Here is a 27501-nt window from a genome sequence, read left to right as displayed (position 1 = left end):
CATATACTTGAGAACTGAAACATAAAACTAGGGAATCCAATGAAATGCTTAAAGCCAGAGGAGCAGAGCAGCCAATATGTTTTATTTTAGAATTGCACACATCTATTTATCACACTGTCTTTTCCACAGCCAACACATGAGCCGACGGACAATTTGTGTTTTTGTCAGGCTTTTCTTGGCAATTTACTTAGTTCCTTGGGATAAACTATCTCAATTTTTAGTTCTTTCCCTCTGCAGTGCCTGTCCTCAGACTTGTAGTCATCCTTCCAAAGCATTTTTTCTAAAGGTTTTTGCTGGACATCCAAACCCAAGCCTAAGTTGCCCTTCAGAGATACACTAATGCAGGAAAGCCCCTTTGCCTCCTAAGTGTAAGGGCTCATTTAGGCCTTTTATCTCTCTTTTTCTTCCCTGGGCGCACCCTCAGTGCAGTGACACAGTGCTCCAAAGCATCCCCATCACACACAGAGACAAAAATGTACATTTTGCAGCAATCCTGAGTGAGCAACTTTTATGTGGCAGCTGGTAACCCTTTTAACCTGTTGTGTTTAGCTGCTCTTTGTAGCTGTTCCTCAAAACCTCCTGTCTGTAATTGGTTGGAAGATGGCAGCAGCCTGAGGCCAGCAGGACTCTGAGCACAGACACTGTTGTTACTTATTCCTTGTATGTGACAGTTCTGTGCACTGCTGATGGGGGCAGATGTGTCTCAGGGGCTGCTGCACCTCAGCACAATCTGGTTCCACACCTTTCACTATCCCAGTTTGCTCCAAACCCTGTCCAGCTTGGCCTTGGACACTTCAAGGATCCAGGGAGAGCCACAGCTTCTCTGGGCAACTTGCGGCAGGGGACCGCCACCCTCAAAAAGAAGCATTCCTTCCTAATAATGGCCTTCATGAGGGCTTCGGCAGATCCCAGAATGGTTAGGGTTGGAAGGGCTCTCTGGAGATCACCCAGTGTAACCCCTGCCAAGGCAGGGTCACCTGGAGCAGGTGACACAGGAAGGTTTAGGTGAGTTTGGCATTTCTCCAGAGAAGCAGACTGCACGCCCTCCCTACGCAAGTCTGTCCCAGTGCTCTACCACGCTCACATAAAAAAGTCCTTCCTCAAGTTGAGACGGAACTTGCTATGCTTTAGTTTGTGTCCCTAAATGTCCTTCGTGAGGAAAGTCCCCTCACGGAGCGCTCTCCCTTCCTCCCCGCTAACTCAGGCTTGACTCAGGAAGGGCAGGCAGGGACCTTCCCAACATGGCGGCCGAGCGCGGCTCCCGCCCCTCAGCCGCTCTCAAGATGGCGGCGCGGAAGCCCAGCGGCCGGCCCGAGTGCGCCTGCGCGGGCCCGAGTGCGGTGAAATTCCTGGCGGGGGGAGCAGGAGGTGGCGGCGCTGAGGGCTCGGAGCAGGAGGCGGAGGGCGGCTCGGAGCCACGGCCGCGCTGCCCTGCCCGGGACCCTGCGTGCTGTGGCGGCCGGCGCCGAGCCAGACCCCCGGCGGGCGCGGAGCAGACGGGCTGAGGGACGCTCGCCGCCACCTTTCCCAGCGCCAGGAGCCGCGCCGTCCCCGCCGCCGCTGGGACTCCCTCCCCGGGCAGAGCGGGGGAGAATGACGGAGCTCCAGTCCGCCTTGCTACTGCGGAGACAACTAGCAGGTACCTGGGCCGGCGGCGGAGGAAGGAAGGGAGGGCGGCGGGTGATCCGCCGCGGGGGAGCAGCGGCCGGGCGGCCTCGGAGGGGCCGCGGCCCGTAGCGGTGGAAGGAAGGGGCGCCGGCTCGGGGAGGGGGGCGGGCGGGAGTGCGTGTGAGGGGGAAGGGGAGATTACGGCCCCCCCTCGCCGTGCTGTGCCCAGCCGGGAGCTGAGGGAACTAGGCCGAGCGGGGGAGGGGGAGCCCGACCGGCGATTGCTGCCAGGGGAGCCGGGGGAGGGGAGCGGGGCCGGCACGGTGGAGGAGCGTCCCCCTCGGCTGTCCCCGTCCCGCCGGGGGAGCGCGGGGTGGCACCGGCCGCGCTTGTCGGCACCCCCAGCCCCCCGGTACCAAGGCTGGAGGACTCCTCATCCCCTCCCCTTGCGGTCCCGTCTCCCTGAGGCGGGGGGAGAACCGAGCCGGAGCTCGTCCCGCAGCGCGGGGGTTATGTGCGGGCTGATGTTTGGGGGTGTTTCTGAGGCGCCGGAAAGAAGCGGAGGAAGAAGGATCGTTCCTCCACCCCCGGAACGAGGCACTCCGGGCCCAGGCTGGCTCCCCGCACTCGCAGCCCTTCCCGAGGGGACTCGCAGTGCCCTCGTCCCGCCTCCCGTCGCCGGCTCTCCCTCACCTCCCGTGCCCGGGAGGGGGAGGCCCGCCGGCCCCTTTGTTGTCAGGAGAAGCGGCGGGGGCTCCGCAGGCACCGGCGGGGGGGACACGACCGGGCAGCAGCGGCTGCGGGCGGGGGAGCGGGTGGGAGCGCTGCGGGGGGACCCGCGGGGAGGGGCGGGGGGGTCCGCCGGGGGCGAGAGGGCGGGACGGGCGCGGGGGAGGAGGAGTTGGGCACCGGGCTGGGAGACGGACACGGCCCGGGCGCTGCGGGCCGGCCGGCGGCCGAGGGGAGCGGGGTGTCATCGGGGTGTCACACGGGCTCGGTGTCGCCGCGCCCCCTCCCTTTGTCCCCGGGCGGGCGGCCGAGCTGGCCCGGCCCGGCCCCGCCGAGGGGCCCCGCATGCGCGGGGCCGCACAATGCGGCTCCATGTGTGCGCTGCCACACTTAAAGGGAAACGAGCCGGCAGCGCTGCCTTCCTCCCTCCCCCACTTGCACATGTTCGCCGCATCCTCTGCCTGCCGGGCCGGGATACGGCCGTCCACTCGAGGAAGCGCACGGGTCTGCGCGGTGCCTTGGGAGAATCGGGTCCCCTTTTTTGTCTCTTAGGTCAAAAATTGCTTCGTACCCAGTTAAGGAAATGTGTGCCAGGTGTACCTAAACTCGGGCAATTGCCAAGCTGGCTGGAGTTGGCCGAGTAGCCGTACAAAGGCACGGGGTCACTGGGTGGCACAGGAATTCCCGGAGCAGGATTTTGGCCCAGAACTTCAGTTAATGTCATTGGAAGCCCTAGGGTGGAAAGCAGCATTGTTAGCAGTAAGGAGATGAGGTTGCATAACCGGGTATAGCGAGCTGGATGATGTGTTTGTGCATCTTCAGCACTGTTTTCTGGGTTTGGATGGTGATCAGTTTGAGAAACTTCAATATCGTTAACTACTAGCACAGAACGTTTTACCCCTTTAAGGTAAAGGTCTTAAAAAAAACCAACAAATCTTGTACTGTGGTTAAAAATCGCATACGGTGGCCTTAGTCCTGAACATGAGCATGGACTTGTTAATGCCCTGGTAACTGCTGAAGTTATTAGTGACACTCAGTGAGGTGTCTGCACGTTCAGATAAGCTAATAATGCCTCGATATGGGCTTACTGCAGGAGCTCCAGGCTGGATGTGATGTGAAGCACTCTCTCCTATATATGATCTCTAAAGGGAAACAGTGCAGAATAGTTGCTTTCTAACTTGATTTAAATAAAAACGTTTGGTAACCTAGAATAGTTGTTCAGCTGTCTGGAATTTCTCTTTTAATCTAGTAATTGTGCTCCACAAAAGAAAGTTGGACATTTGGTTGAAGGCTCTTGATAGTGAGTATTCAACTTCTGTGGTGTATTTATTTTTTTTTAATTTTTTTTTTTGAGAGGTTTTAAGGCCTTGTGTAAGCACAGTCTGGTTGGATATGTAAGTACATTTGTACACTACTAGATCTTGGAGTTAACTTCTGTTTAACTTTCTGCCCACTCTTATCTGAAGGCTTTATGTGTACTGGTAAAACTGGTGAGCTTTTCTAGTTGCCCCTATTCCTGATTCAGCTGTACTGACTGCAGCCATTTTCTTGCATCATGCAGCTATTCTGGGGGTTTTGTTTTAAGTAATATCAATACCTTTGGTATCCCTTTACATGTGCTAAAAGAAATTGAAACCGTACTAAAAGTGACTTGGAGTGTGCATGAAGTATGGTGAGCGTTGAAGAAGAGCCTTGAACTCTTCAGAAGTCCTACGTGGAATAACTGACCTGAGAAAGTCACCATGTATGGAAGAAACTATTTCTTGTGTGACATCTGAACTGGGCTGGCACTGGACTGGCACTGGTTTTTCTGGTGTCAGGCCACTTGCAGTCATAGTGCAGAGTCTGAGCTTCATGATTTTCCTTCCCTGCTGCTGACTGTCTTCCAAGTCTCACCTGCTCCAACGTGTCCCTTTGTTAATACCCACATTGTTTCTTCTTCCTCAAACCAAAAGCCTCCACTCTGGTGGGACTGATACTCAGTGTCCCTGCTCCCTGCAGCTTTTGCCTCTATCAGGTGTGGTGACTCATGGAGTTGTACCTGGTGGTTGGGTTGGAGAACAGTAAATAGACAGTTGATGTGAGTTATGTGCTCTAAGCTACTTTAAATTGCTCTGGATCATTCAGTCATGCTTTGATAATGACAGATCTGAAGCTGAAGCAAGACATCCAGAAATGAAGGGAGGTTGAGGTGAGAATCTGAAACCTATACAATGGTGGAGGGGTATGAAAATTCTTTAATGGTGAGGGCCTGACTGTCTCTTTTCAGTGCCTAGAGGAAAAGACAATGGCAGGAGAGGGAGGAATATTAAACTGTAGTTCTCAGAGTAGATACCTGTTTGGTCCCCCATGTGCTTTGCTTCTTAATTATGGGGAGAGAAGGTGTGTGGCATGGAGCACTTTAATGAGCTGTTTTAATTCCTGAGCACTTTGGCAAAGTACAGGTCAACTGATGAGGCTGCTGGCTGTCAGTGAGATGTAAAACAGTGGCCTTACCAAACACAAAACTTGACAACACAACCTGAAGTTGCTTTCCAATGCTCCAATGAGTGTATGAAGACAGACTTGGATTTTATTTTTTTTTTTTGAAAGCAAGCTGGCTTGTAACTTGAGCAGGGAGCTGGTACCACAGCACCATGTACAACATGCTTGTGTGCTTCAGTGGCATGTTCTGGATACTGATAATGCTCAGAGAGAAGGGACATTCAATGACAGTCACAGAATATAACTTCAAGTTACATGTGGGTTATTTTTTAATCTCCCAAGTTCTGTGTGGCTTCACAGTGCCTTTGCTAATGAAACACTGAGCTGGATCCCCAGGGACAGTGTAGTAGCTGTTTTTATATTGACACGTGCTTGCCCCATTTAGGCACAAGAACAATTCAAAGCAGTAAGAACTTTGAGTAGTTTTTATGGGTTTGGGTTTTTTGGTTTTTTTAAAGTCTTAAGGAAGTGAGGATTTGAGATCTCTTAATATAAAAGCCATTTTAAAAGGGTGGTCTAACTAGAGCTGGAGGATTAGATATCTGTGGATATCTGCCAATTAAATTAAGTGTGGTTCTCTCTCAAATCAACTTAATTGTAAGCAGTAGCAGCTTCTGGAAATATCTTAAAATTCAAACATATTTTTTCTTATGTCTGGTGGTGTTTGGTTTTTCTGGTGGGTGTTTTTTTCTTCTTTTTTTTTTTTTTTGTGGGGGATAGGTTTCTTTTTGATTTTGGGGTTTTTGTTTTGTTTTGGGGGGGTGGGTTGTTGGTTTTTTTTTGGAGGAGGGGGGCTCTGTGGCTTGATAATAAAATAGAAACCATGACCTGTCCATTTCTTCCAGGCAGAGTGCAGGAAAAACTAAAGAAAAAAAGTGCCCCTGAACTTACAAAAAAAGTAGATTGGTTTAGCACTGGGTTAGCAGAGTTCAACCCTCAGGGGAGCTGGTGGAGGATAAACTTCTTTTCACAGCCCCAAAACTTCACATTCTTTAAAAAGAGATGCAGACAACAGGGTGTAAAGCTGCTCTCCCAGTCTCCAGCACTGTCAAGCCTGAAGGTTTTACAGACTGAGGTATGTCTGTGAATACTTTTATTTCATCTTTCTGCCAAATTCTTGCTGACACAGACTTTGGAGTAGGCAGACTTGTCTAGTTCAACCAGCAGAATCCCAGGGAGGACGCAGTGAAATCAGCAGTGCACAGTGGAACTAGAAGTGCGAGTTCTCTGGAACATAAACATGTTCATGAGCACTGGAAATGGGAATAACCCTGCCTTTGTTGGCTGAAGTGGAGCTGGGTTGTAAATAATCTCCAACTTAGGATACAGAAAAGCCACTCTAATGCTTGTCTTAAACATGAGAAACATGGCATTATTTCAGGTTAAAGTGTATACAGCTTTTGTTTCAAAGTAAAAATGTCTAATTAAAAATTGGCAAGTTGGAAAACTTAAATACTTAATGTGACAGTTGAACAACTTTTACTTTCTTCTGAGGAAGAATCTTACTGAGTGATGTTGAGCTAGTTGAATTCTTGGCAGTTAGGACTTATTAAAAAATCTATTTGAGTAGTGAATGGAGAGGGAATTGCAGAGTGAAGATCACTTCATACATCAAGGCTGAGATGAATGTTTCTGGGGTGGATGGTGTATAAGACCTTTGTTTACAGTTAAGCACTGGTTTTCAGTAAGTTTGTCTGTAAGATATTAATTTGAGTGGCACTGATGTGAAGTATTCATTTGATATTAGATTTCCTGTTATCTCCTTTGTGAAGGTCTGTTCATATGGACACTAATACTCTGTATTATCCCAAATAATTAGGACTCTGAGATCCTGCACATGTAAAACTTAGCATTTTAATTGGTCCTGGAATTATAAAATTATAACCACCACTGCATATTGTTTTTAGAAGACTTTCATGTTTTTAGATAACCATCAATTTTTTTTGTCTGATGCTTTTTGGGTTACTTAGGTACAGCATGAGTGTAGCACTCACCTTAACCCCTGGCAGTGCAGGGCCCTGTTACAGCAGATGAGATAATCCTGTTTCTGTGATTGTGCTGACAGAATTATCCAAGCTGACTTTATAGACAATATCATTGCTAAAACACAGTTCTTGCTCAGACTCCAATCACTCCAGCAGCACAAGCAGCCTGAATTTCTGTTGCACTGTAAATAACAAGATAAATGTGACTAATGGCGAACTTTGCCTGCTACGTGTTAGTTTTCCAAATGCTTCTCTTGTAGAATTAATCTGAACTTTGCATCTTCAAAGGAAAGAATATTTATAACAGCACCACCAGCAAAATTTTAGGGGTGCTGGCAGTTTTGGAAAGTGAGGTTTAGCTGAACAGAATGGAAGGGCTTGATGACTCAACCACTTGCTTAAACAGGATGAAGCAATAACCTGCCTCACCAAGGAGTCACTGCCTTGGCTCTGCCTAGGTCAGCTTACTAATCTTTCAGGGAAAGAACCAAGTTTACCATTAGCTCTGAGTTATTTCCTTCTCTGCTGCCCCCAAACAAGGCATTGTAAGTTACACCAAAGTAAAGGCATATCTGCATCTGGCAGTACAGTGATTTGTGTTTGGTTTGAGAATAGTGAATGGGAGGACATTGCTGGAGATCCTCTGAAGTAAGGAGCAAAATTAATACCATTTCAGAAAATACTTCCATCAGAACTTCTGCTTTGTTGGTAAGAGCTTCATTTGGAGATGTTAAATCATACAAAAACCAACTAAAATGTCTTTACTTGTGTGATTAATACTGATTCCAACTTCTGTATTGTAGGGATTTGCTGCAGAACTGCAAGCTAAGGATTTATTGATTTGCTATATATATGTATTTGGTTAAGAGAAACTGATAGAGATGAATCAAGCAGACTGAATGGTCTTCAGATGAAGCCACATGTAATCATGGCTGATTCTGCCTTGACTTTGCTGTATATTGTTGAAATTTCTGTTTAGTGCAAGGCAGACTTGGAACAATACATGCATATTCAACTAATGTAGGATTACTTGATCCCTTCTGTGGTTAGTTCAAGTTGGTTTTTAGTACCCCCAATGCCCTGTGTTAAACAGTTTGAAAATAAGTGACCTTTGTAGGTGAAACCTGCTTGCCTCAAGTGGCATTCTGCTGAATTTTCTTCCTGTAGTGTGTTTAATTAACTTCTGTTTTGATGTAAAATACAACAGTTTGTTCCTAGCATAGAGATGGGGTTCCAACGAAGTGGAACTGCTCTGAAGGGTGGCTGCTCTTCTGAAAGCAAGAGCTAACCAAATACTACAATGAGTGTGCAGCCTTGGGTGCCTGGAAAAAGGAGAGCAGGTGGTTTGTGTGAGCAGGGGGCTGTGACTCCTGAAACTCCTGTCTGCTCTTTGTTCCAGTGTGTGGGAATGGAGTCAGGGCAGTGCAGGCCTTTGCTCTCACCCAGCTGCACCTCTTATTCAGTTTTCAGTGGTGTGTGCTGCCTTCCAGTGCCTGCTCTTGAGATCTTTCACTTACAGGCTCTCTCTTGAGCTTTAGGCCACCCTGCAAGTGTAAATGTTCATACTTGCTTTTCTTTCCTGCTCTCAAGTCCAAGGCATATCAGCTGGAGCAGAGATCAGATATCCAGACCTTGTAAGAACACTAAGTATAGCAATCTAATTGAAATGGGCTTCCATAAAAATATCTGCTCTCCTGGACAGAAATGTTAGCAGCTTTTGGACAGGTTTAGAATAATAATAAAAACTTTCTGATAGAAACCCTCTGTAAAGGTTTTCACATACAGGCTCTGTGTGTGTGGATTGTTAAGGGAAACATTTCTGTGCTGTCATCATACACCTCATAGGTCAAGCTGGCTGTTTTTTTAGCTGGCTGGCATTTGCTGTTGATCTAGAAGATGGTGCTGTCAGGAGTCATTTAAAGGAATGTCTTAAAACAATTCTAAATAACAATGTAGCTCAAGTTAGGATATGCAAGCCTGTTATTCATATTATAAGCAGGAGAGAAAACAAGCTGGAAAATTGTTCTTGACTTGCACAACAGCTTAGATGTTAACATCTCCCTCAGATGTTAATACCTCCCTGTGGCATGGGCATGGCATGGAGCCTTTTCAGTGGATTTCTGATGTTCTGGTTTTGTCTATGAACCATACACATCCTAGAACCCTTGGCTCAGTGTTGTTTCATGATTAATGTGTGTGTGACTGCTCAGGAGATACTTGGATGGATTTTTTTCCCTTAGCTTTAGTCTAATGATAATTAGCTTTAAAGGAGTTAATCAACTTGTCCTGTCTATGGCAAATTCAGCTGCATTAATGGCACCTGTCCTGCCAAATTCCAGCAGTTGTGTACAGTAGGCATCTGAAACTTGTAGTTTGTTTGTAGGTGAGAGAGTAAATGTGTGTAGAGTGTGATTCATCTGACCTGGTTTTGACACCTGCTTCAGGATGGGATAATCAATGGTGTCTCAGGAACCACTTACCCTGATAAGATCTCTTGAATGCTGCTGAGGGTGACCATCTCAAATGCAGGTACCCAGGAATACTTGTCTGACTCTTAAGAGTGGAAACAGGCGTGAAACGTGGAGGTGGCATTTCTGTTCCACTGAGTGTGACAGGTGAGTGTGGCTCTGGGCAAAGCACTGCACTGAATATTCCCTGCTGACATAATTGCTTCCTTTTACATGTGGGTTTCCCAATCAGGGCTCTTCCAGTTCTTTTTGCTGTCCTTGTTTTTCCCTTCCTCATAACTCTGCCCCTCAAAATTCAGAACTTAGTGGGAATGGTTTTGTTGTGGGCTTTTAACAGACCTTATTCAACCTCCATTTTAACCTGGGTAGTGTAACTGTGCTGGATTCTGGTCTGATGTTATACCCAGCATGCTTCTAGCAAAGAAAGCTATTCAGGAAATATTTTACCTTGATTTCTACCAAAATTACATGGCTGATGGTAATTTGAGCATATATTCTGAACTTCCTGCTGAGAACCTTAATTCTGGAAGCATAACTTTCAAAACTTCAAACAACACTGGCATTCAAAGGTTTTCATCAGATGAGTGTGTTTTCTATTTCCAGTGATTTGGACAGGAAAGTAATTTGAACACCACATTTGTTTTGAAAGAAGAGATTTGTGGGCTTAGTAGGCACAATGTGGTCCACAGTAACTTAAGTTTAGATGTTTGCTTGATGGCAAATAATGGCCTTGAGGGAGGGGGAGGCAGACCTTCCTTCTGTAGCATGGGATGCTGGAAGGGGACTGGTTTGAGTGTGTGCACACAGAAGGGTCCGTGTGTGATGGGTGCTGCAGAAAGGAAATGCCCCAGAACAGCTTGTGACTGTTGCTGCCTGTCTGTGGGACTCTCAGGTGAAATGGTGCCCAGGAACAGACTGGGCTGTGAAACTGGGCTGCCAGGTCAGATCAGGAGCTGGGTGTCTGTGTTCCAGTTGACTGTCTAAGAGCTGCTTTGGAGACCTGGGAGAGAGGAATCTACAGGAGCATTGACAGTGTCTGCTGATGTCCACCCCCATGGGCTTAAGGCATTGTGGGGAGCTCCTTCAGAGCCAAGGCAATACCAATGACCTGCAAGTTCCTGGTTGATGTGTTGAGACTCAGTTTTCCACTAAATAACTGATCTGAACTAACAATTGTCTGTCTCCAGGTATGCCATGACTCCTATGACTGTGCAGGTACAGAATATACAGAATCAAGGCACTTAATTTTTAGCTTAATTCTAGAATAATATGATGTGTTACTCATAAAATAATTCCAATCTCTATTTACAGTTTCTCTGGTACCTTAATCCTCATACTAGTGGCAGTTTTAGGGACTTTGGGCTAGTGCTGCTCTCCACTTGTTTGCAAAGCTGAACTATGGCCATGGCTAGCAATTTGACTGGGAATAAAACCAAAAATCAAACAAGAAACCTCCAGCCTTGTCCTCTGTCCTTTTGAAATCTGCTTCCCTGTGCAAAACTAAGGAAGACTTCACAGGTATAGCTGAGGAGATGGCAAGTGAAGCAGTGCACAGAGGTGTGTGCACTGCACTGAGATGCAGCTTGCCTGGTATTGTGCAACCCTTCATACACATTTTCTGAGCTCAGAAAATGTGATTTGAAAATGTGATGTGTGGAGCACTGGAAATTAGTTGCCAGGCTAAAGTCAAACCTAAAGCTTTACTGAAATGATTGGTAGAATCTGCTAAAGACAGGTTTGTCTTTACTACTTTAGTCTCCCTTCAGAATAATTTCAGTGTCCTTCAGAGGCTTAATCTGTTCTAAGTGTTGTCTGTCACTCCCACAGGGGCTATCAGGAGTGTGTGCTTTTGTGGTGCAAGGTTTTGTCTGAACTTCTTGGATGAGCTTGTGGAGCAAGACAGAACATGATGAAGGGTGAAATGGAGAGCTTGGGGAATACACCTCCACAGAGAGATCGTGTTACTTTATCACAATCTCTGGTTCTCTAGAGTCTGAGATGTACAGCTGGGTCCTGTGTGGAGGGAAGTTTAGGGAATTGTAACTGCCCTCAGTGAAGTAATAGGACTGTGTGGAAGTCACAGTGTGGGGTACAGAGAAGAGTCTAGAATGAGGATTTTCAGTGTGAACAGTTGTTAAAAGCTCCTGGATTGGTGCTGAGACAACACAAGTCTGAGGTGCAGCAGGTATAAAGTGCTGGAATGGGCAGCTTGCTCTGAGAGCTGTGCAAGCCAGCGGGATGGTTTGTCCAGAAACCTCAGCCAGGACTTGGGCTCCCCAGCCTGGTTTTGTGTAGTGCTCTGTTCACTGGCTGCACAAAACTCACACACTGTGTAACTTATTAAAAAAACTATAGGAACTCATATTTTTGAAAGCTCTGTACTGCAATGTAGCTCAAATACAGAAAGAGTTGATCCTCAGTGGCTGGCTGGGTGTCAGGCTGAGAAGTTTGGATGCCTTACATAGCTGTCCTAGGGAGCTGTGGGCCTCCTCGTGCTTAGTCATTTCTGCTGCTGCTGTTTTGCTCTGGGATTGGTGAAGTCTCTTGGCTTATATAAAGGCAGTTTCAGTGAGTGTGGGAACATCAGTAGCTTGATGTAAACTAAACACTGAAACTGGAAGTGCAGCCCATGGCACTGTGTTGGCTCAAGTGTAAGGCAATGGTAACTTAGTTCTGCTTTAGGAGGAGCTGAAGGGACAGACAGTGAGTTGTGTGGCAGATCATGTGGAAAGGGAACCATGGGGCTTCAAAATCTGCTCTGGGTTTAACAACTCTCTTGGATTATGGGCCTTTAGTCTTCCTCACCTCCCAAATCAGGTATTGGATTTAATCCCAGGTTCAGGACTGGGATTAAAGGAACTGAATGTCTAATTTATAAGCAGACACTGGATTCTGTTCCAAGTATGTTGCTGCTTGGCAGCTGTCCAGGTGTGTGCTGCTTGGGCTGTCAGCTGCTGCTTGGTCTGCAAAGGGCTCTACCTGAAACTGCCTCTACACTGAGTCAACGGTTTGGATTTTTGTTTTCTTTTGCTGAGTAGAAAAATGCCTATTAAATAATGAGAAATGGAAAAAATATTGTCAGAAATGCTGAACAACAGACTGTAATATATAGTAGTTGCAAGTAAATGGCATTTAGTTAGGTATGGACATAATGGAAATATGTTAATGTACTCATTCATGTTTAAAAAGTACAGCATATCTTTAGCTGAAGAAGAAATCTCAAAGTAAAGCTATTGGAAAAATGTGTAAGGATCCAATTCTTCTCTGCTTTTCCAGGACCTCCAGGGCAGCTCTTTGGGGCGTTGTAGAGGCCCTGCACTGAGAGCAGGGTGGGTAAAGGATTGTCCTGCCTGCAGAAGGGAGCTGAACCCTTTCCCCACGTTTATCTGGGCAGCTCCTGTTGAGGCTGCAGGCAGTTGGTGCTGTCCCTGCTGGGCCTGGCAGCCCCAGGGAGCAGTGTCCCCTGCCCGGGCAGCCCTGAGGTCCTTCTGTGCCCTGCCTGCATGGCTGCTCCCTGGGGCTCTGCTGCACGGGTTTCCCTGCTGGGTGAGCCTCAGCCAGTGCAGACAGAGGCAGGAGACAGGTGGAACTGCTGCTTAACTTTTCTGCTACGCATAACTCACTATATCCAGGGAAAAAAAACAAAGCCAAACAAACCTTGGGCCCTTGGTGTTTGCAGGTTTTAATGAGTAGCAGCTACTGGTGTGGTGGAGCAGCCAAGGATGATGCTTCTCATGTCTCAGTGCAGAACTTTCCTGAGACTTCCTTTTTTGTCTGCCTGCCAGCCATGTTGTTTAGTTTAACATAAATAATCTGGATGGAAAAGCTCATTTTTAAATTGCTGATGGTAACTCTGCATACCTCTTGTGGGGAAGGTGCATGAGCTTATAGTCATTGTTTTTCCTAAGAGTGTTTCTGCAATCAGCAGCTGCTTGAGCTGTGCTTCAATGCTGCTGTCATGGAGGGAAAAGAACCTTTTCACAAGCTGAGACTGATGGCACCTCCTGTAAAAGAAGTGATGTGCTCATTTGCTTTATAGGCAACTTCCACTAAGCAATCTTCTTTAACTGCTTGAACTGAAGATTTTTGTTAATTATTGTCCCTTTCATACAGTTTACAGATGTTCTACATTAAAGGAGTTGGCACCCAGCAATCTTACCCCTTCTCCCAAGCTCTCTTGCAATACAGTGCTGCATGGTCCTGGGTGAGAGTCAGAGTGTGAGAGCTGTCTCTCTTTGGGAATAAATACACAAAAAATGTTTTGAACTACTTAGGGATAAAGTTGTTTGAGGCTGAGACTGATGTAGGAAGAAATTGAAACAGTACATGTTAAGAAGTAGAGAAGAAAATGTGTATATTTGCTTTGGAAATAATGTGGCATATTTAAATAGAGAGAAACATTCTGAATTTTTTAGTCTTAAGTTCTGGCAGTCTTTAAAGTCTTATCAGTGAGCAGTGATAACTTGCAAACAATAAAGAAGCTGAATGTGAGCAGTTTGAGTTACAGCAGTTCACACAAAACTCTGCACAAATCCTTTTTTCTCTATGGAGATGCAGAAATGATGGAGCTTGTGTTTCACAGGCTTAAATTCAAGTTTGAAAGTCTTAGGTGAGACAGTAAAACCTATTAATTGAATTTTGACTTCTGTAGTTACTACAGTGGGTATTCTGTATTACAGTATTAATAATATCTGAAAGGATGATGTAAATGTCCTGAGCAGAGATGGCTTTTTTCACAAGCAATAGGCAATTTTTTAATGAAATCCTGCCTGAAAAAGCAGGTTATATTCAACTACTGAGGTGGTGGAACTTTTAATAGACCATGCTGAAGAAATGTTTGTATTGAGGAGGTAATGTTTGTATTAAGGAGTAAGAGACTGGTAAAACTCTTTTAAGGTGAGATGCTCACCTAGGCTATCTGCCCTTCACCCTGATTTGCTCAGAGCAGGCACGGCCATGCTGTAGCTTTTGGGTTTGAGGTTGGCATCTTGCTTAGAGAGCCTGTGATGTTCCTTTTCTTTCTTTTTACCCAAATCTTTGTGTCCTGCACCCTGGGGCTGGATGGCTGACCTTACCTCCTGATTACACCCAGGGAAAGCCCTTTCAATGTGTCCCTTGGGGTTTTACAATTGAGAAATCTTTGTGGATAAGTTTGACTAAATTAGTAATGACTGGAGTTGATGTTCCTGCTGTCTCCCTCTTCAGGACCTTGGTTCCTTCATGTGAGCTGAGCATTTTGTTTTCCCACTGTGGATTTAGACTTCTCTGTGTAGGGCTTGAATTGATTATTCTTGCCTTTTTCAGCCACACTTTAGTTCAGAGCTTAACTGGCCACCAGTGATTGCAAGCCTATGGGCAAATCAGTTTGGATTTAATGGCAGCTTTTTCTCCAGAAGGGTCCAAGGTTCTCACTTGAAGTTGCTCTGCTTGTGCCTAAGGGCATTATAAGGCCCTCTGAACTTGTCTTTTTTAGGTTTGCAAAATGGGAATATGTAGACAAGCTGTGCTGTGGAGCAGAATTGTGAGGCCTGCATAGAGTCTGACAGGTTAAAATAAGTATGGTTGGTTGGCTTTTTTTGTATTTTTTCCCACAATAACTACCATTCTTTATTTAATCTGCAAATTACTGACCAGTAGAAGGAGTAACTTCCCCCTTCCTGTATCCTGAGTACCCAGGATCTGTCAGGACTTTGTATGTACTGTTGGAAAAGCTGGATGAAGAATTTGAATTTGGCATAAATATGGCATTTGATGTAATTTTGGACTTGAAGCTGTCAGTTAATAGATGTTCTCACCTTGCTACCCTCATCACTGGATTATAGACAAAACTCATTGGAGGGTTTAATTCCAGATCTTACAGGTTTTTTTCCTGGAGCAGGCTGATAACAGAACTTCAGTGAAGCCTGGACCTAGCTGGGACTGATTTGTGTGTAGCTGTTTCCAGAGAAGCCTCTGTCAGCAGTATCTGTGTGAAGTAGCCCATGCACTTAGAATGCTCTATAGTTTATCACTGATGGAAAACCCTGTGAAGCAAAAGGAAGAAATAAAAACAAACAGCTCCATACTGGAACAGCATAGCAGCTTATCTTCTGTGTTCTCTTGTACTAATTCAGAATACAGTAAATCATTCTCTCCAGAACTCACTGGCACAGGCCTCAAATGCTTTCAGAGTCTGAAAGAAAAATCATTTAAACAAAGTAGAATGTTGCTTTTATTTAAAAACATAATGTGACTTTGGTCTGTTGTTAACATTTTCTAGAGTTAAAGATGGACTTTAGTTATGCTGGCTCCTTGGGGTTCTTGTAAAGCTCTTGTATTATTAGAAAGCTTTTCTGCTGTTTCCTGACTTAAGCACGTGTTGGTATCCAGTTTAGGAGACCATCTCCCATAGTTGTGTGTTGTTCTGGCCCTTCTGCTCGTGTTGCACAGAGAATTTTAGGGTCAGACATGGTCCCAGCTCTGGCAGAAGTGTTTGTGGTGGGGGAGCTGAGGGCTCTCACTCAGGCCTTGAGAAAGCACCAAATGTCATGGAGATGTTTGGTCGTGTATGGGCACAGGAGCAAAAGCAGCAAAAGTGTATTATAGACACCTAAAGTTCTCTTCAATTCTTTTTTCTACACAGAGCTCAACAAAAATCCAGTGGAAGGCTTTTCAGCGGGCTTAATAGATGACAATGACCTTTATCGATGGGAAGTCCTTATTATTGGTCCTCCAGATACACTATAGTAAGTACTCATACTTTTACAGAAACTTGAATGAACTCGGATTTACTAGTTCCAGTTTGCTCCTAGTGAATAGAAGCTCACCAAAACCTTGTGCTAAATCAGGTGATGCTCTCCTGTTGCTGGCAGAGTACCTGTAAATAGCTGGGTTTGCTTGTACAAGTTCCAAACTGCTTTGCTCCCCCGGGAAAATGCAACACTGCTGTCTTTGTACTGGTATGGGAAAGAAAGACAATAGGTGCACTTAGAGGCAGCTTCTGCTTTCTTTCACACGGAGCTAAGGCAGATAAATGCACTGTTTGCTGCTGCTGCTGGGAGCCTGGTTCAGCTGATAGTGCCCTGTTAAACCATCACAACTTCATGTGCGTGGTGGTAGAGAAATACTCAATTCAGGGGGGTGTAGTTGGAGGGAACCTCAGCAGTCCACAGAATTGGCTTCAAGTCCTGTCAGATTGAGATGGGAGAACTTCCAGGTGTGACCTGGAGTACTTTGGGGTGATCATCTGCTCCAGTTTCTGGGGCAAGGCTCTCTGCCCAGGAGAGGTCAGTTTAGAGCACTCCTGCAGGTGACCTCTGCTCTCTTCATCGAGCTGTTGCAGTGCTGAACTGCTGATACAAAATCCTGGTGACGTTTGCTTGAGGTCACTTTTGGTTGCAGCATGAAGTTCTGTGTGTCTGTCAGCAGACTTTGAATAAGTATTTATACCCAGTTATCAAATTGCTTGGCCTTTCCTCAATTCCCTGCACTGTGGTTCAATGAGATGGTTTCTCCAACTTCTGTTGACCTTTTCTGAACATGTTATATTCTCATGGCTATTTTATAAATATTGTCAATAAATAAATGCTGCTTCCAATTGATTGTCATCTTAGGTGTTAAAAGTTGCACTAGTGGTTATTGTAACTCCACTTTTATAGGGTCCTGACATTTTTGGGGCTTTTAGGTAAGAAACTCTTCTGTTCCAGTCCCTGGTTGCTGTTTTTCAGGGTTGTATTACACTGAACCCTTCTTCCCTGGGCTGTTTTATGAGGATGGTCATATATAATAGTTTAACTCTAAACAATTTTCAAACATCACTCTCATTCCTGGTCCCACTGCATTTATTCTGAGTTTACTTGAAAAGACTTTAGACTTAGTGCATTACTCTACAGACAGAAACCCTTTTATGAGGAATATTGCTAAAAATGGCATTGATGTCCCTTAATTGACAGCTGTATTTCATTAACTGATATCTAATGTACATCCATTTTAAAACATGTTTTTATATGCAGTTGATCTGGGGCAACCAGGAATCCCTACAGCCTAGTACTTTAGGATCTGCTTCTTTAAACAGGGAAAGAAGGACTTTTCCAGTTTGAAAGAAAGGGTTTGACTGGTTTGGGGCTATCAAGAAATGCAATCCAGCTCTCCTTTGTCTTGACATTATGGATGTTAAAACCAAGTTTCTGGAATTGTTACCTCTCCTGGGATGAAGGATTCTTTGGAAACTGCCTGCCATTTCTGAAACTTGTGAAAAAGAAATGCTGTGGGTTCAGATCCCCTCAGCTGCTTCAAAGAGCCAGGTTACCTAAAGGCAGTGCTTTTTGGGGTTGGTTTTTTTGGTTTGTTTCTTTGGTTTTCTTTTTTTTTTTTTTTTTTTTTTTTTTTTTGAGACACTTGCTGGAGCTGCACCCCTTAGGTTAATGGTGGTAAAACATGTGATTTTTCTCAGTAGCCAGTGCACTTTAGAGACTTTTACTCCTTTACAAATACAGGAAAAAATCCCACTGAACAGTTTTCTGTTCACCACTTGTTTGTGTGTGTGGCTGCTGAGGAGCAGCTTCTCACAGGGTGCATCTCATGCCATCTTTGGGGGCTTATATTCCATTTTCTGTTCTGCCTTTGCAATTCCAAATTTTGTTACAACCTTCACTTAGAAGAAATGACAGTACAGGACAGATATTATTGACATTAGCAGAGTATTCCATCTGTAAACCTTTCCATGTAATCCAGGCCTTCACCTTTTCAAAAGGACTATTCCTGGCCTGTAACTGCACATAAAACCAGGATGTCTCTTGTTTATTATTGTTTTCCAGTTGAGTGGGTAACTAATGCAGAACACCTCACTGTCATGCCTGAGTCACTTTAGTTTGCTGTTGAAAAGGTGGCACTGGAAGTCTTTTTACATTTAATGCTCTACACACAGCCAGAGCTTTCTGCATTTTTTCCTGGGGCTCACTGCTGCAGACTGAGACCACAAAATTAGGACTGAGGCCTCCAGCAGAGGAAAATGGGAGTCTGCTGGGCTGGACTTGAGAGAGGCAGTTATTGGCAATACCTTTTTTTTCCCTGTTAATAAATGTACTGTGAGGAAAAAAATATAAGTTGTGATTCCAGATGGTAAATTCCTTGGCAGTTTTTTTATTTTTTTTTTTTTCCCCCCTCCCTTCCCACCCCCATGGTTTTTCCCCTCTGGAACATCTTCCTATTCTAAAAAAAGATCATGCTGGGGAACTGGCAGTATCTTGTGAAAGGATCTTGTGAATGTAGAGACTCCTTACATTGCATATGGAAGTGTTGATACTGTTAATTACCAACATGATGTTCAGTTGTGTGAGGTGTAAGCTTAGAACATCAGTAAGTTCCGATCTGCAGCTTACAAGAAACTCTACTAAGATATTTTTGATTCCCCAGTGAAGGTGGTGTTTTCAAGGCTCATCTTACTTTTCCAAAAGACTACCCACTGAGGCCGCCAAAAATGAAATTCATCACAGAAATCTGGCATCCGAATGGTAAGAAATGTCAAAGTTTCAATTTCTTTTTGCAGTTCAGAACTAAAATGCAGAAAGTGAAGACAAATAAATTTCTGTTCATGTTAGAAATATGAAACTCTCTTACTTTGCTATCCTTACTTAACAGAGAAGTAATAACAATGGCAGAGTTTTTAATAATGCTACTCTGAGAACATAAAATACTCTTAAAGTATTTTCAGAAGCTGTTCTGAGTAGGTTCTTGCATTCTTGGTAATTGTTCAGAGGTTTTTTTCTTAATTTTTTTCCAAAGTGCAAAATTCTAGTCTGAGGAAAAACTTGACTTCTATAGCTGCCTTTTGTTGTACCTTCAATTATTTCATCTTGCTGTTACTGACTTGGCAGCTCAGTACAGAAAGCCCAAGGTTGTCCTCATCTAGTGAAGCATGAAAAGAAATCTTTGTCTCTCTAAAGGAGACTTCTCCTAATGTCTCATTTACCTATGGACTGATGGAGATTGGATGGGAAGGTGAAATAAAACAGAAGATGGTTTTACTGGGAAAGAAAAATGTTCTTCAACTTCAGAACTGTAGATGTTGAAAGGTGGGAGGAGACAGTGCTCCCATCAAAAGGACAGAGAAGATTTTAATGCTGTGTCAGATTCAGCTCTGGAAATACCAGAGTACTTGTCAGGCACTTTCTAATTCCAGCAGTTTAAATCATATTTCAATATGTTCCAGTAATATCCAGCTGATGCTGTTGCTGTGGAAAAAAATCACTCTCGAGCTTGCTGAACTTAACAGAAAAGGCTGTATGGAAGCCTGGCTAAATAAATATTCCTGAGAGCTGCAGTGTGGTGTTAGACTGAGTCCTTCCTCCCCATGTGCCCTCTGTCAGTCCAGGCACATTCAGACTTGCACCAAGCCCTGTTTATTACAGTTTAAGCTCTGCAATAGTTAATGACTTTCCTTCTTTATGAAGTGTTCTCACTAACAGTGTTTCAGAGTAGCTGGAATGAAGATGAGCAGTTCCTGACTGCCCTGAAGAGATGCCAGCACGTTGTTCATGACTGAAATATGCCTTGTTCTATTTTGTAGTTGACAAGAACGGCGATGTCTGCATTTCAATTCTTCATGAGCCTGGGGAAGACAAATATGGCTATGAGAAACCTGAGGAACGCTGGCTTCCCATTCACACAGTGGAAACCATCATGATTAGTGTTATTTCTATGCTGGCAGATCCCAATGGTGATTCTCCTGCTAATGTTGATGCAGCGGTAAGGCTTTCCTTGCTCTGCCTGTTGTCTTCAGTGCAGAAACCTTGCAATGCAGTTCTGGTTTAGCAAACAGGAACTTTGGGAAGGACATTTTCTATCACAGGCTAAGGCTGCCATTGTGTTGGGAAAAGCAGTGATGTTGTCAGACAAAACTACTGATTAGCCTTGAGAAGTTTATTTTACTTGTCTGTGTTTGTCACCTCGTGTCCCATGGATTAGAGCAGTGGGTTTGACTGTGTAGGGCTGTGCTCTGAGAAGGTACACAAAGGCTTTAGTGGGCATCTCACCTTCAGCTGAACAGGGTGGGTTGTCCCAGACTAGACTGACTGGCTCAGGAGTGAGGGAAAATGGTCTGATTTACAGCCAAAACCAGGGTGAATGTGCAGGTGTGAGATGGAAGCGTTTGATGCAGTGTTCTGGACCATGGCCTGTGCTGTGAGTGTGTATAAACACAGCTATCAGCTCTCTAGGAGAGCTGTCTTTAGAGCAGAAATATAAGAATGAGGCTGAGAAATGTTTGTAATGGGAAAAGAAAAATAGTCTCAGTTCTGGAAGGGCACAGGGGGACAGACTTCAGGCCCTGCTCATCTGACATCACTGACATGCTCCTGAATTGCAGTTCAGCAGTGAGTGTTGTCTTCTCATAAAAGAGAAATTCCAGCTCTTTTAACTGTGGGAGTGAGGAAGGAGATGGGAATTGTGAGATGCAGTTTTGTAAAGGAATGTTAACCTGTTCTGTCAGCCAAGCTGTACCTTCCCAAAGTGGGTGGGAGTTCAGTAGTTTCCCAAGCCTTTGATCTGCTGTGTTGGGAGTATTTTCAAAGGTGGTTTTGCTCTCTGAAAAATCATTATGGGAACAGGCTCATGTGGAACAAATTGAATGGGAAGAAAACAAAAAAAGTTGCAGTGAACAGTTTCCTCATTTATCCTTTTTAAGTGTTGGACCTCCCCTTTTTGTGTTATGTTGCTGATGGAAACAGACACCCAGGAAATATGGACATTTCCTGCTGAGAGCATTAATGAAATGCTAAAAGTGCAGATAGAATTCCTCAGTTCACAAACTCATGGATGTTGAATGCAGCTGCCCTAACCCTGGAGAAATTCTGCACATGGTTTTAGCTGTGCTTGTCACCTTCCTTTCATCAGACTTTGTTTTGTGCCCCACTCTGACAACTACCTCAGGAGTGGGTTTTTTATTTTTTTGGTTTTTCCCTTAGGAAAGTTAGACACAAAATGAATTTGCCTTAGGGTAAAGGTCAAAAATTAACCAGCTTTTTCTAGCCCAGCATAAAAGAACAAAAAAATCCAAATTTGACTGAAGATAGTAGTGAGGCATCACTTTGGATGCTAGAAATCATTTTTGACTGTGGCATTACATGTTTCAAGGAACTTTTGAAGTGCTGCTGGAGCAGTTAGTTCTGCTGGATTGTAGATCTCTTCATATTAGCAAAAAACATAGGGTAATGAAGAATCAGCAGCTCCTGTGTTTAGTACAGCAATAAACTTTGGCAGTTACTATAAGATACTTTGTCTGCTGTCAGTTGTTTCTGCTGTTAAGTGAGTTTAGTGAATAAGGTGTCACAGGCAATTCACAGGATTACAGGAGCAGGGGATATACCTGCCTTCAGGAAAAATGAACTGTGCATGTTAGAGTACTGTCTCTTGGAGTGGGAGAAAAATGAGGATCAGGAACCTGAATAGATGTTTTGAAAAGCAAATAAAACAGTTCATGACCTAAAATTACATTTTTGGAGAATCAGCTGTCAAATTGGAAACTCTGCTTGCTATTCAAATCTGAACAATTCACAGAACTACAAATAGAAAAAGTAGAAACAAAAACGAAGGCTCTGAAGCTCAGAGGGCACAAATTCAATGCTTTTCTTGGCTTTAAGCCATCTTGTGTAAGCTGTCCTATGTCCCAGTCCAAGGAACCAAATGTTTGCTGCATGAATTGCTGAAAAAGAACAAACTAATTAGCAGCCTTATTTGTGCTTCCATAGGAGAGTTAAGGCATGCTGGGCTCTCCAGCTGATTGTTTAAGTGAACTTGGAGGTGATGAATGTTAGGTTGTGCCATTTATCACTCTCATGTACCACAACCTCCCCTCCAGGTGGGGGTGGAAAGCTGTTGTGTGCTGGATTGCATCAGGTGGAACAATGTGGGGGTTTTAACCCCTTCCCTCACCCTGCAGTAAGAATATATTGCTTGTAGCAGAAACTGAGAACTGTAGAACTTGATGAAATAAAGGGGTTCTTTATGTTTTCCCCACCACTTCTGACTGGAAGGCTGGAAGTGCCCAGCACATCAATCTTAACCACACCTGGTGCTCCTGTGCTTTCATCTGAGCTCCTTGTGAGCCTGGCACAAAGCAAACCTGGCTGCATTTCTCCTGTAGGTTTTTGTGTACCTTGATGGGTGCATCTCTGGGCTCAGGCTTCCCTCTTACCTCTCTTCCTGCTCATCTTTATCTTGGCTCTTCATCTCTGCAGCTCTGAAATCAGATCCCTGTCACAGAGAGCTGCCCTGTAGGTGAGCTGAGTGTTCTCCCAAGGTCTTGCTCACAGAGCCAGGATCTTACAGCCATATCTAACTGGGAGCTGTTTGCTTTCTAAGGACACTGCTGTGCCTCTTCTAGATACTGTCACTTCTGTATTTCTGTCCTGGAGTGTCCTGTCCTGGCTACATTGAAGGGAACTGAAACTGTCTTTTAAAAAATCTCAGAGTAACTGCTGGCTCACAGTACCTGTGTACCTTTTTCACCACTGCAATTAAAGACACTAAATAACAACAGCTTGTGGTCTACAGATGGAGTTTGCTGCTACTTTGCAGGCTGAAGCAAATAGATTTTAGCACAGACACTGTGAAATACTGGTAAGCCACCAGGTTAGTCTTGGAGTGTGCCTGAAATCCAAGGGGAAAATTACATCCTCACTGTCTTGTAAGCAGCTGGCACAGAAACCCAGAGCAAACTTTAGACAGTCCTGAATATCACAGGTTTTCAGTGAGGAGCTCAATGATTATAAGCAAATTTAGGTGTTGATAGATGGCTAGTGTCTGAAAACATAAACAAGAGTCTTCCTAGAGCTTGTACAACTCCTTGTTGTAGGACTGACATCTGAAAGCTGTCTATTCAATTACAGAAAGAATGGAGAGAAGACAGAAATGGAGAATTTAAAAGAAAAGTTGCCCGCTGTGTAAGAAAAAGCCAAGAAACTGCTTTTGAGTGACACTTATTCAGCAGCTAGTAGCTTCACTTTTTTCAGGGTAAGTATCCTTCTCAAGATGAGTCAGTTACCTGAGTTGAGGATTTCCTGCTTAAGTGTTGCTGAAGTATTTTTCTCCCCCTCAAAAGCAAAAAGAAACTCCCAAACCTTTCTTCTCAGCTGCATGATCTCAGTGGAGCTCTTTGCCTGTATGCAGTACTAAAGACCAAAAGAAGTTAAGTGCACTTGACAGCCTGTTCTGCCAAAATTGGGGAACTTCTCTTGTATTCTTGTGTTTTATGCTGTTCAGAAGTTGAACTTCTCTTTATCAGAATTCATCTTGCTTTATTAATGGCACTTAGAGGTTACTGATAGAAGGGGGTGACAATTCCTTGATACTCATTATTGTGAAGAATACTTACTAGAATCTTAAAAGCATCTTGAAAGTCTTGTTATCTCAGGAGTTGTGGATTGTCTTGCAGATGTTGGTGGCATGTTGCACATAGGAGTTAAATGAGACTTCAGTGAGGTTGCCAGGAGCCACTGAGAAGGGTTTGTTTCAGGTATCTATGGGAGTTTTAACAGAAAGCCTCCTGGCACAGCAGAATGCATCAAATTGAGATATTACCAGTTAATAATATCAAGAAAGGTGGTGTTCTCTTCAGCAGCCCAAAAAAACATCTTAAGTGAGGAAGGCTTGGGAATAGCTTCATAAAAACAGCTGTGTTCTGCCTGGAAACTGAACTGTGGCATATCTGAGAGCTTGGACCAGTTTTCACCTAAGAGTAGCTGATGTGATATTTGCATTTTTTGCCACCCTGTTAAAGAGCTTCTCACTCAAGATACTTACTCTAATTTACACAATCCCATCTCAGTTTTAATGGGACTTTTTTTTAATAACCTCTCATAGAAAGCTGTATTAAAGCATGGCCCTTAAACCCCTGGCCTTTGGTCACTTTATCTTGGGTATGCCAAGGAAAAACTTCCTCCATGAGCTAATAATTTCCCACTCTTGCTTTTCAAAGCAAAACAGAACTTCATGTTGAAGCTGCCTTTTCTTAATGGTTGGTTTGGCAAATAAACTGCTCTGAGCCATTTGGCTGGCAAACCCCAAATCCACATTTACTGGTTACCTACAGATACATAATTCACAGGGACAGAAATGTGGCACTGTGTGTAGTTCAGACTGAACCAGAGCAGCTTACTACATTCTTCTGCTGGGCAGTTTTTTTAAATCACAGTTCTACAGGAGAGAGTTCCTTTCTTACCCTTTTGTAAACATGGGGGGGGGGATTGGGGGAAGGCTCCATCTGTGACAAATTAGTTCTGCAGTCCCTTTGCAGAAATGCTTTGATTGAAAGGAACTTTGTCCAGTATGGATTAGACATGAAAAATACTTAATATTGACCAAAAGACTAAGCAAAGGAACAGAAAGTCTTGTACTGCCTATAACCGGAGTGCAAGAATTGTTAATGCTGCTGACTTTTTTTTTCCTGTCTTGGAGAAAGGGAGTAACTGTGAGTAACACTCCAGAGTATCCTTAACTAACCTCAGCTCTGTTGCCATGTTGAACTTAGCTATAGTGAAACAATGCTCTTGACAAATATTTTAAGTAATTGGCTGTGTTGCTTTTCTGGAAGGCAAAAGCTTTTCTGAGTCTGGTGACTCCTCCCAAGTGAGCGGTGGGCAGGGAGTTGGATGAGAAGGGGCCACAGCTGGTTTCAAACCAGCCCAGTGTGACTGGGGCTGTGGTGTCAGTGCTTGCTGGGCACTGCTGTGCCTGCCTCTCACAGTCAGCAATGCACAGATTTCCAGTGATCAATCTGCCACGTTTAGCCCTGGGTGTGAATAATCAAAGCTTTGCACGCTGCGCGCTCGACGAGCAACACGAGGTACAGGAGCCACAGAGTCTGAGAACTGAGCTTGGACACTCAGTGTGCTCAGCTAACTCCAGGCTTTCTCAGGTGATGAGCTTGGATTTATCCATCTTCTCTTCAGAGGTATGTGAAGCTCTTGAACAAGTAATAGTTAATCTTCTTGAGCTTGAAAAACTAATTAATTCTTGAAAATAATTGAGGGTGAGGAGGGGTTTTATTTTAATACCTGTGATTTCTTTGCAGGTCTCCAATTGAGAAACATGGCACTGTTTTTTTTCCTGCACTCTACCCACCTATTGCTGGACTTCTGTTGTTACAAGTTGGCAAACACTGGCTGGAACTGGGCTGCAATAAAACATGCCAGTTATCAATGCTGACAAGAGCCTAACAAGTGCCAACACAAGATGATTACGCATTTTGAAATCTAATGAACTGCTTTAACCTTCAGGAAGAATTGTAAAGATGTGTACATAGCACAACATGATCCGGATAATATATATACTGTTCATGTACATCCACAAATACACATTGTACCAAATAATGCTGTCTGTAGTTAGGGATAGAATTGTGTAAATTCTAAAGATTTTAGCAGGTTTTTTCTCTCCCTGTTCATTGTTTCCTGAGTTAAAAAAAAACAACAACAACTTGTGAAGCATGTCAAAACCAATTAGGATACTAAGTTGGTTTTTTTGGTTTTGTTTTTTTTTTCCTCCCACTTTAATTTTCCTTTGACCCACCGAGGCTTAATTAAAATTTCTTGCTTATTAAAGTTTAGTATCTCCTTTTTTCTTTTTTTTTTTTTTGGTTTTTGGAAATGTGGTCCCTTTTATTTCCTCCATCAGAACTTACAATTTTCCTAATTAAACCCTGAAAGGATTTGCTATCAATTACTTGTGGCTTCTTTTATGATGACCTTTGTAGTCTCAAAGGTGCTTTTTTTTCTTCCCACCCCTTTTTTAAACCCAGTTACTCATCTTTCTTGAATTTGGTATAGCAATAAAACTGGCCATGGAGCACCCTTGAGCAGCCTGGTGGATTTTTAACTTCCAAGAACTTGAGTGCTTTCACTTGGAAGTTTGGTTGACTAAGTTAGTCCAAGATAGGAATGAGCTGCTTTTTATGGGTGAAATTTTTGGTTTGCCTTTTTCATTGCCTGTTTGTGGGATGGGGTGTGTGGGGGGGAGGCTTGTTTTTTCTCAAGGTTGAGTTCAAGCATGCACATCTGTAGGCTTTCAAATGACTAACTTCTGGGTTTGGTATCAAAAATAGTTTCCCTCCTTTACTCTTTTCTGTGGCCCTTCATCTGCTTTGCCTTCTACTTCAGAGTTTTCCTCACCTAATGTACAAAGAAAATGGCGATGTATATTTTCATGTAATTTGATTTTTGGAATTCTGTCACCTTCTGTAGTGAGTTCTTCCAAAATATAATTTTTTCCAATAATGATGTGTCAAACTGGCTGTTTTGAGTATCACAATAGGAGAAGGGTACAGTTGTAGCTGGAGCACAACTTACCTGAACATCACCAACATCACAAACACTTGAGGAGTTGGACATGCTGTGCTTCAGCTTGAATAATGAAAGAGCAAATTAAACACACAACTTTATCCCTGTTATACATTATCCCTAACCATCTCTAGTGAGCAAATACTCATCTCAGAGTATCTGCTCAAAACGGTTTTCAAGCCTTTAACCAAAAAAACTATAGAAGAACTTAAAACTACTCAACTCTTTTTCTTTCCACAGCACAGCAGCACCTACTGGTAAATCAAGAGTTCCAGTGTCAAAGAATCAGCATTTTAGAAGCCTTCATTCCTAATTTGCTGTCTGGACTCCATTTTCTGTTACTGTGCAATATGCACATGCTGAAAGGCACAAATTGCAGGTTTTGTGAGGGGGGATGGGGTGGAAGGAGGTGACTGTTTTTAGAGGTAAGGCAGCCCTTGGGGACAAAAAGGCATTTAATGTAAGAAGACTTAGAGGGAAAGGTACTACTTCCTCCTATGGGTGGTTTAGATAAACAGGTATGTTTGATATCTATATTTACATATTTGGAAATTATTTTTTTTTGTGAAATCGTTAGTTAAATTTGCTTTTAGGTGGCTGGGCTACTGCAGCCAGGCAGGTGGATGCAGCATTAATCCCTCAGACACACAGAGCTGATTCGAGTTCCTGTTGGAGCACTTGTCCAAAAGGTCTTCAGAGCAGTTTTCTTTTCCACCAGCTGACTGCCCTTTTCCACCTGAAGCTGGGACTGTGCAGAATTTCAGTGCCATGGTGTTATTCTTTCCATTAAAAAAAGAATAGAAAAAAAGCTGATCTTATTAAACCTACCAATGGACTTGCTTCCCCACAGGCTGACCTTCCTTTCCAATTTCCACAGTGTATCTAGAACTGAGGCAATTCAGGTGAATTTGCTGCTTT

At 44.0% G+C, this 27501-nt stretch overlaps 1 protein-coding gene across 3 annotated transcripts; it reads left to right on the top strand.

Annotated features, from left to right (window-relative positions):
* Positions 1-1313: 1313 nt before the first annotated feature.
* On the top strand, positions 1314-26520 carry UBE2G1 (ubiquitin conjugating enzyme E2 G1). Of its 3 annotated transcripts, XM_074557045.1 has the most exons (6): positions 1318-1639; positions 15897-15999; positions 18668-18765; positions 19821-19999; positions 23140-23263; positions 25323-26520. In XM_074557045.1, the coding sequence occupies exons 1-5, from the start codon at positions 1594-1596 to the stop codon at positions 23224-23226; spliced, it is 513 nt and encodes a 170-aa protein (XP_074413146.1). In that variant the 5' UTR covers positions 1318-1593; the 3' UTR covers positions 23227-23263; positions 25323-26520. The 3 variants fall into 3 exon arrangements, with proteins under 3 accessions (XP_074413147.1, XP_074413146.1, XP_074413148.1); XM_074557046.1 differs by lacking the exon at positions 23140-23263 and having other exon boundaries at positions 1314-1639; XM_074557047.1 differs by lacking the exon at positions 1318-1639 and having other exon boundaries at positions 18673-18765.
* Positions 26521-27501: the final 981 nt, after the last annotated feature.

The sequence above is a fragment of the Zonotrichia albicollis genome, chromosome 22 (assembly GCF_047830755.1).
Source record: "Zonotrichia albicollis isolate bZonAlb1 chromosome 22, bZonAlb1.hap1, whole genome shotgun sequence".
NCBI classification, from domain to species: Eukaryota; Metazoa; Chordata; class Aves; order Passeriformes; family Passerellidae; genus Zonotrichia; species Zonotrichia albicollis.
Note: the sequence above shows the minus strand (reverse complement) of the source record. Positions and strands in the feature narration are given on the sequence as shown.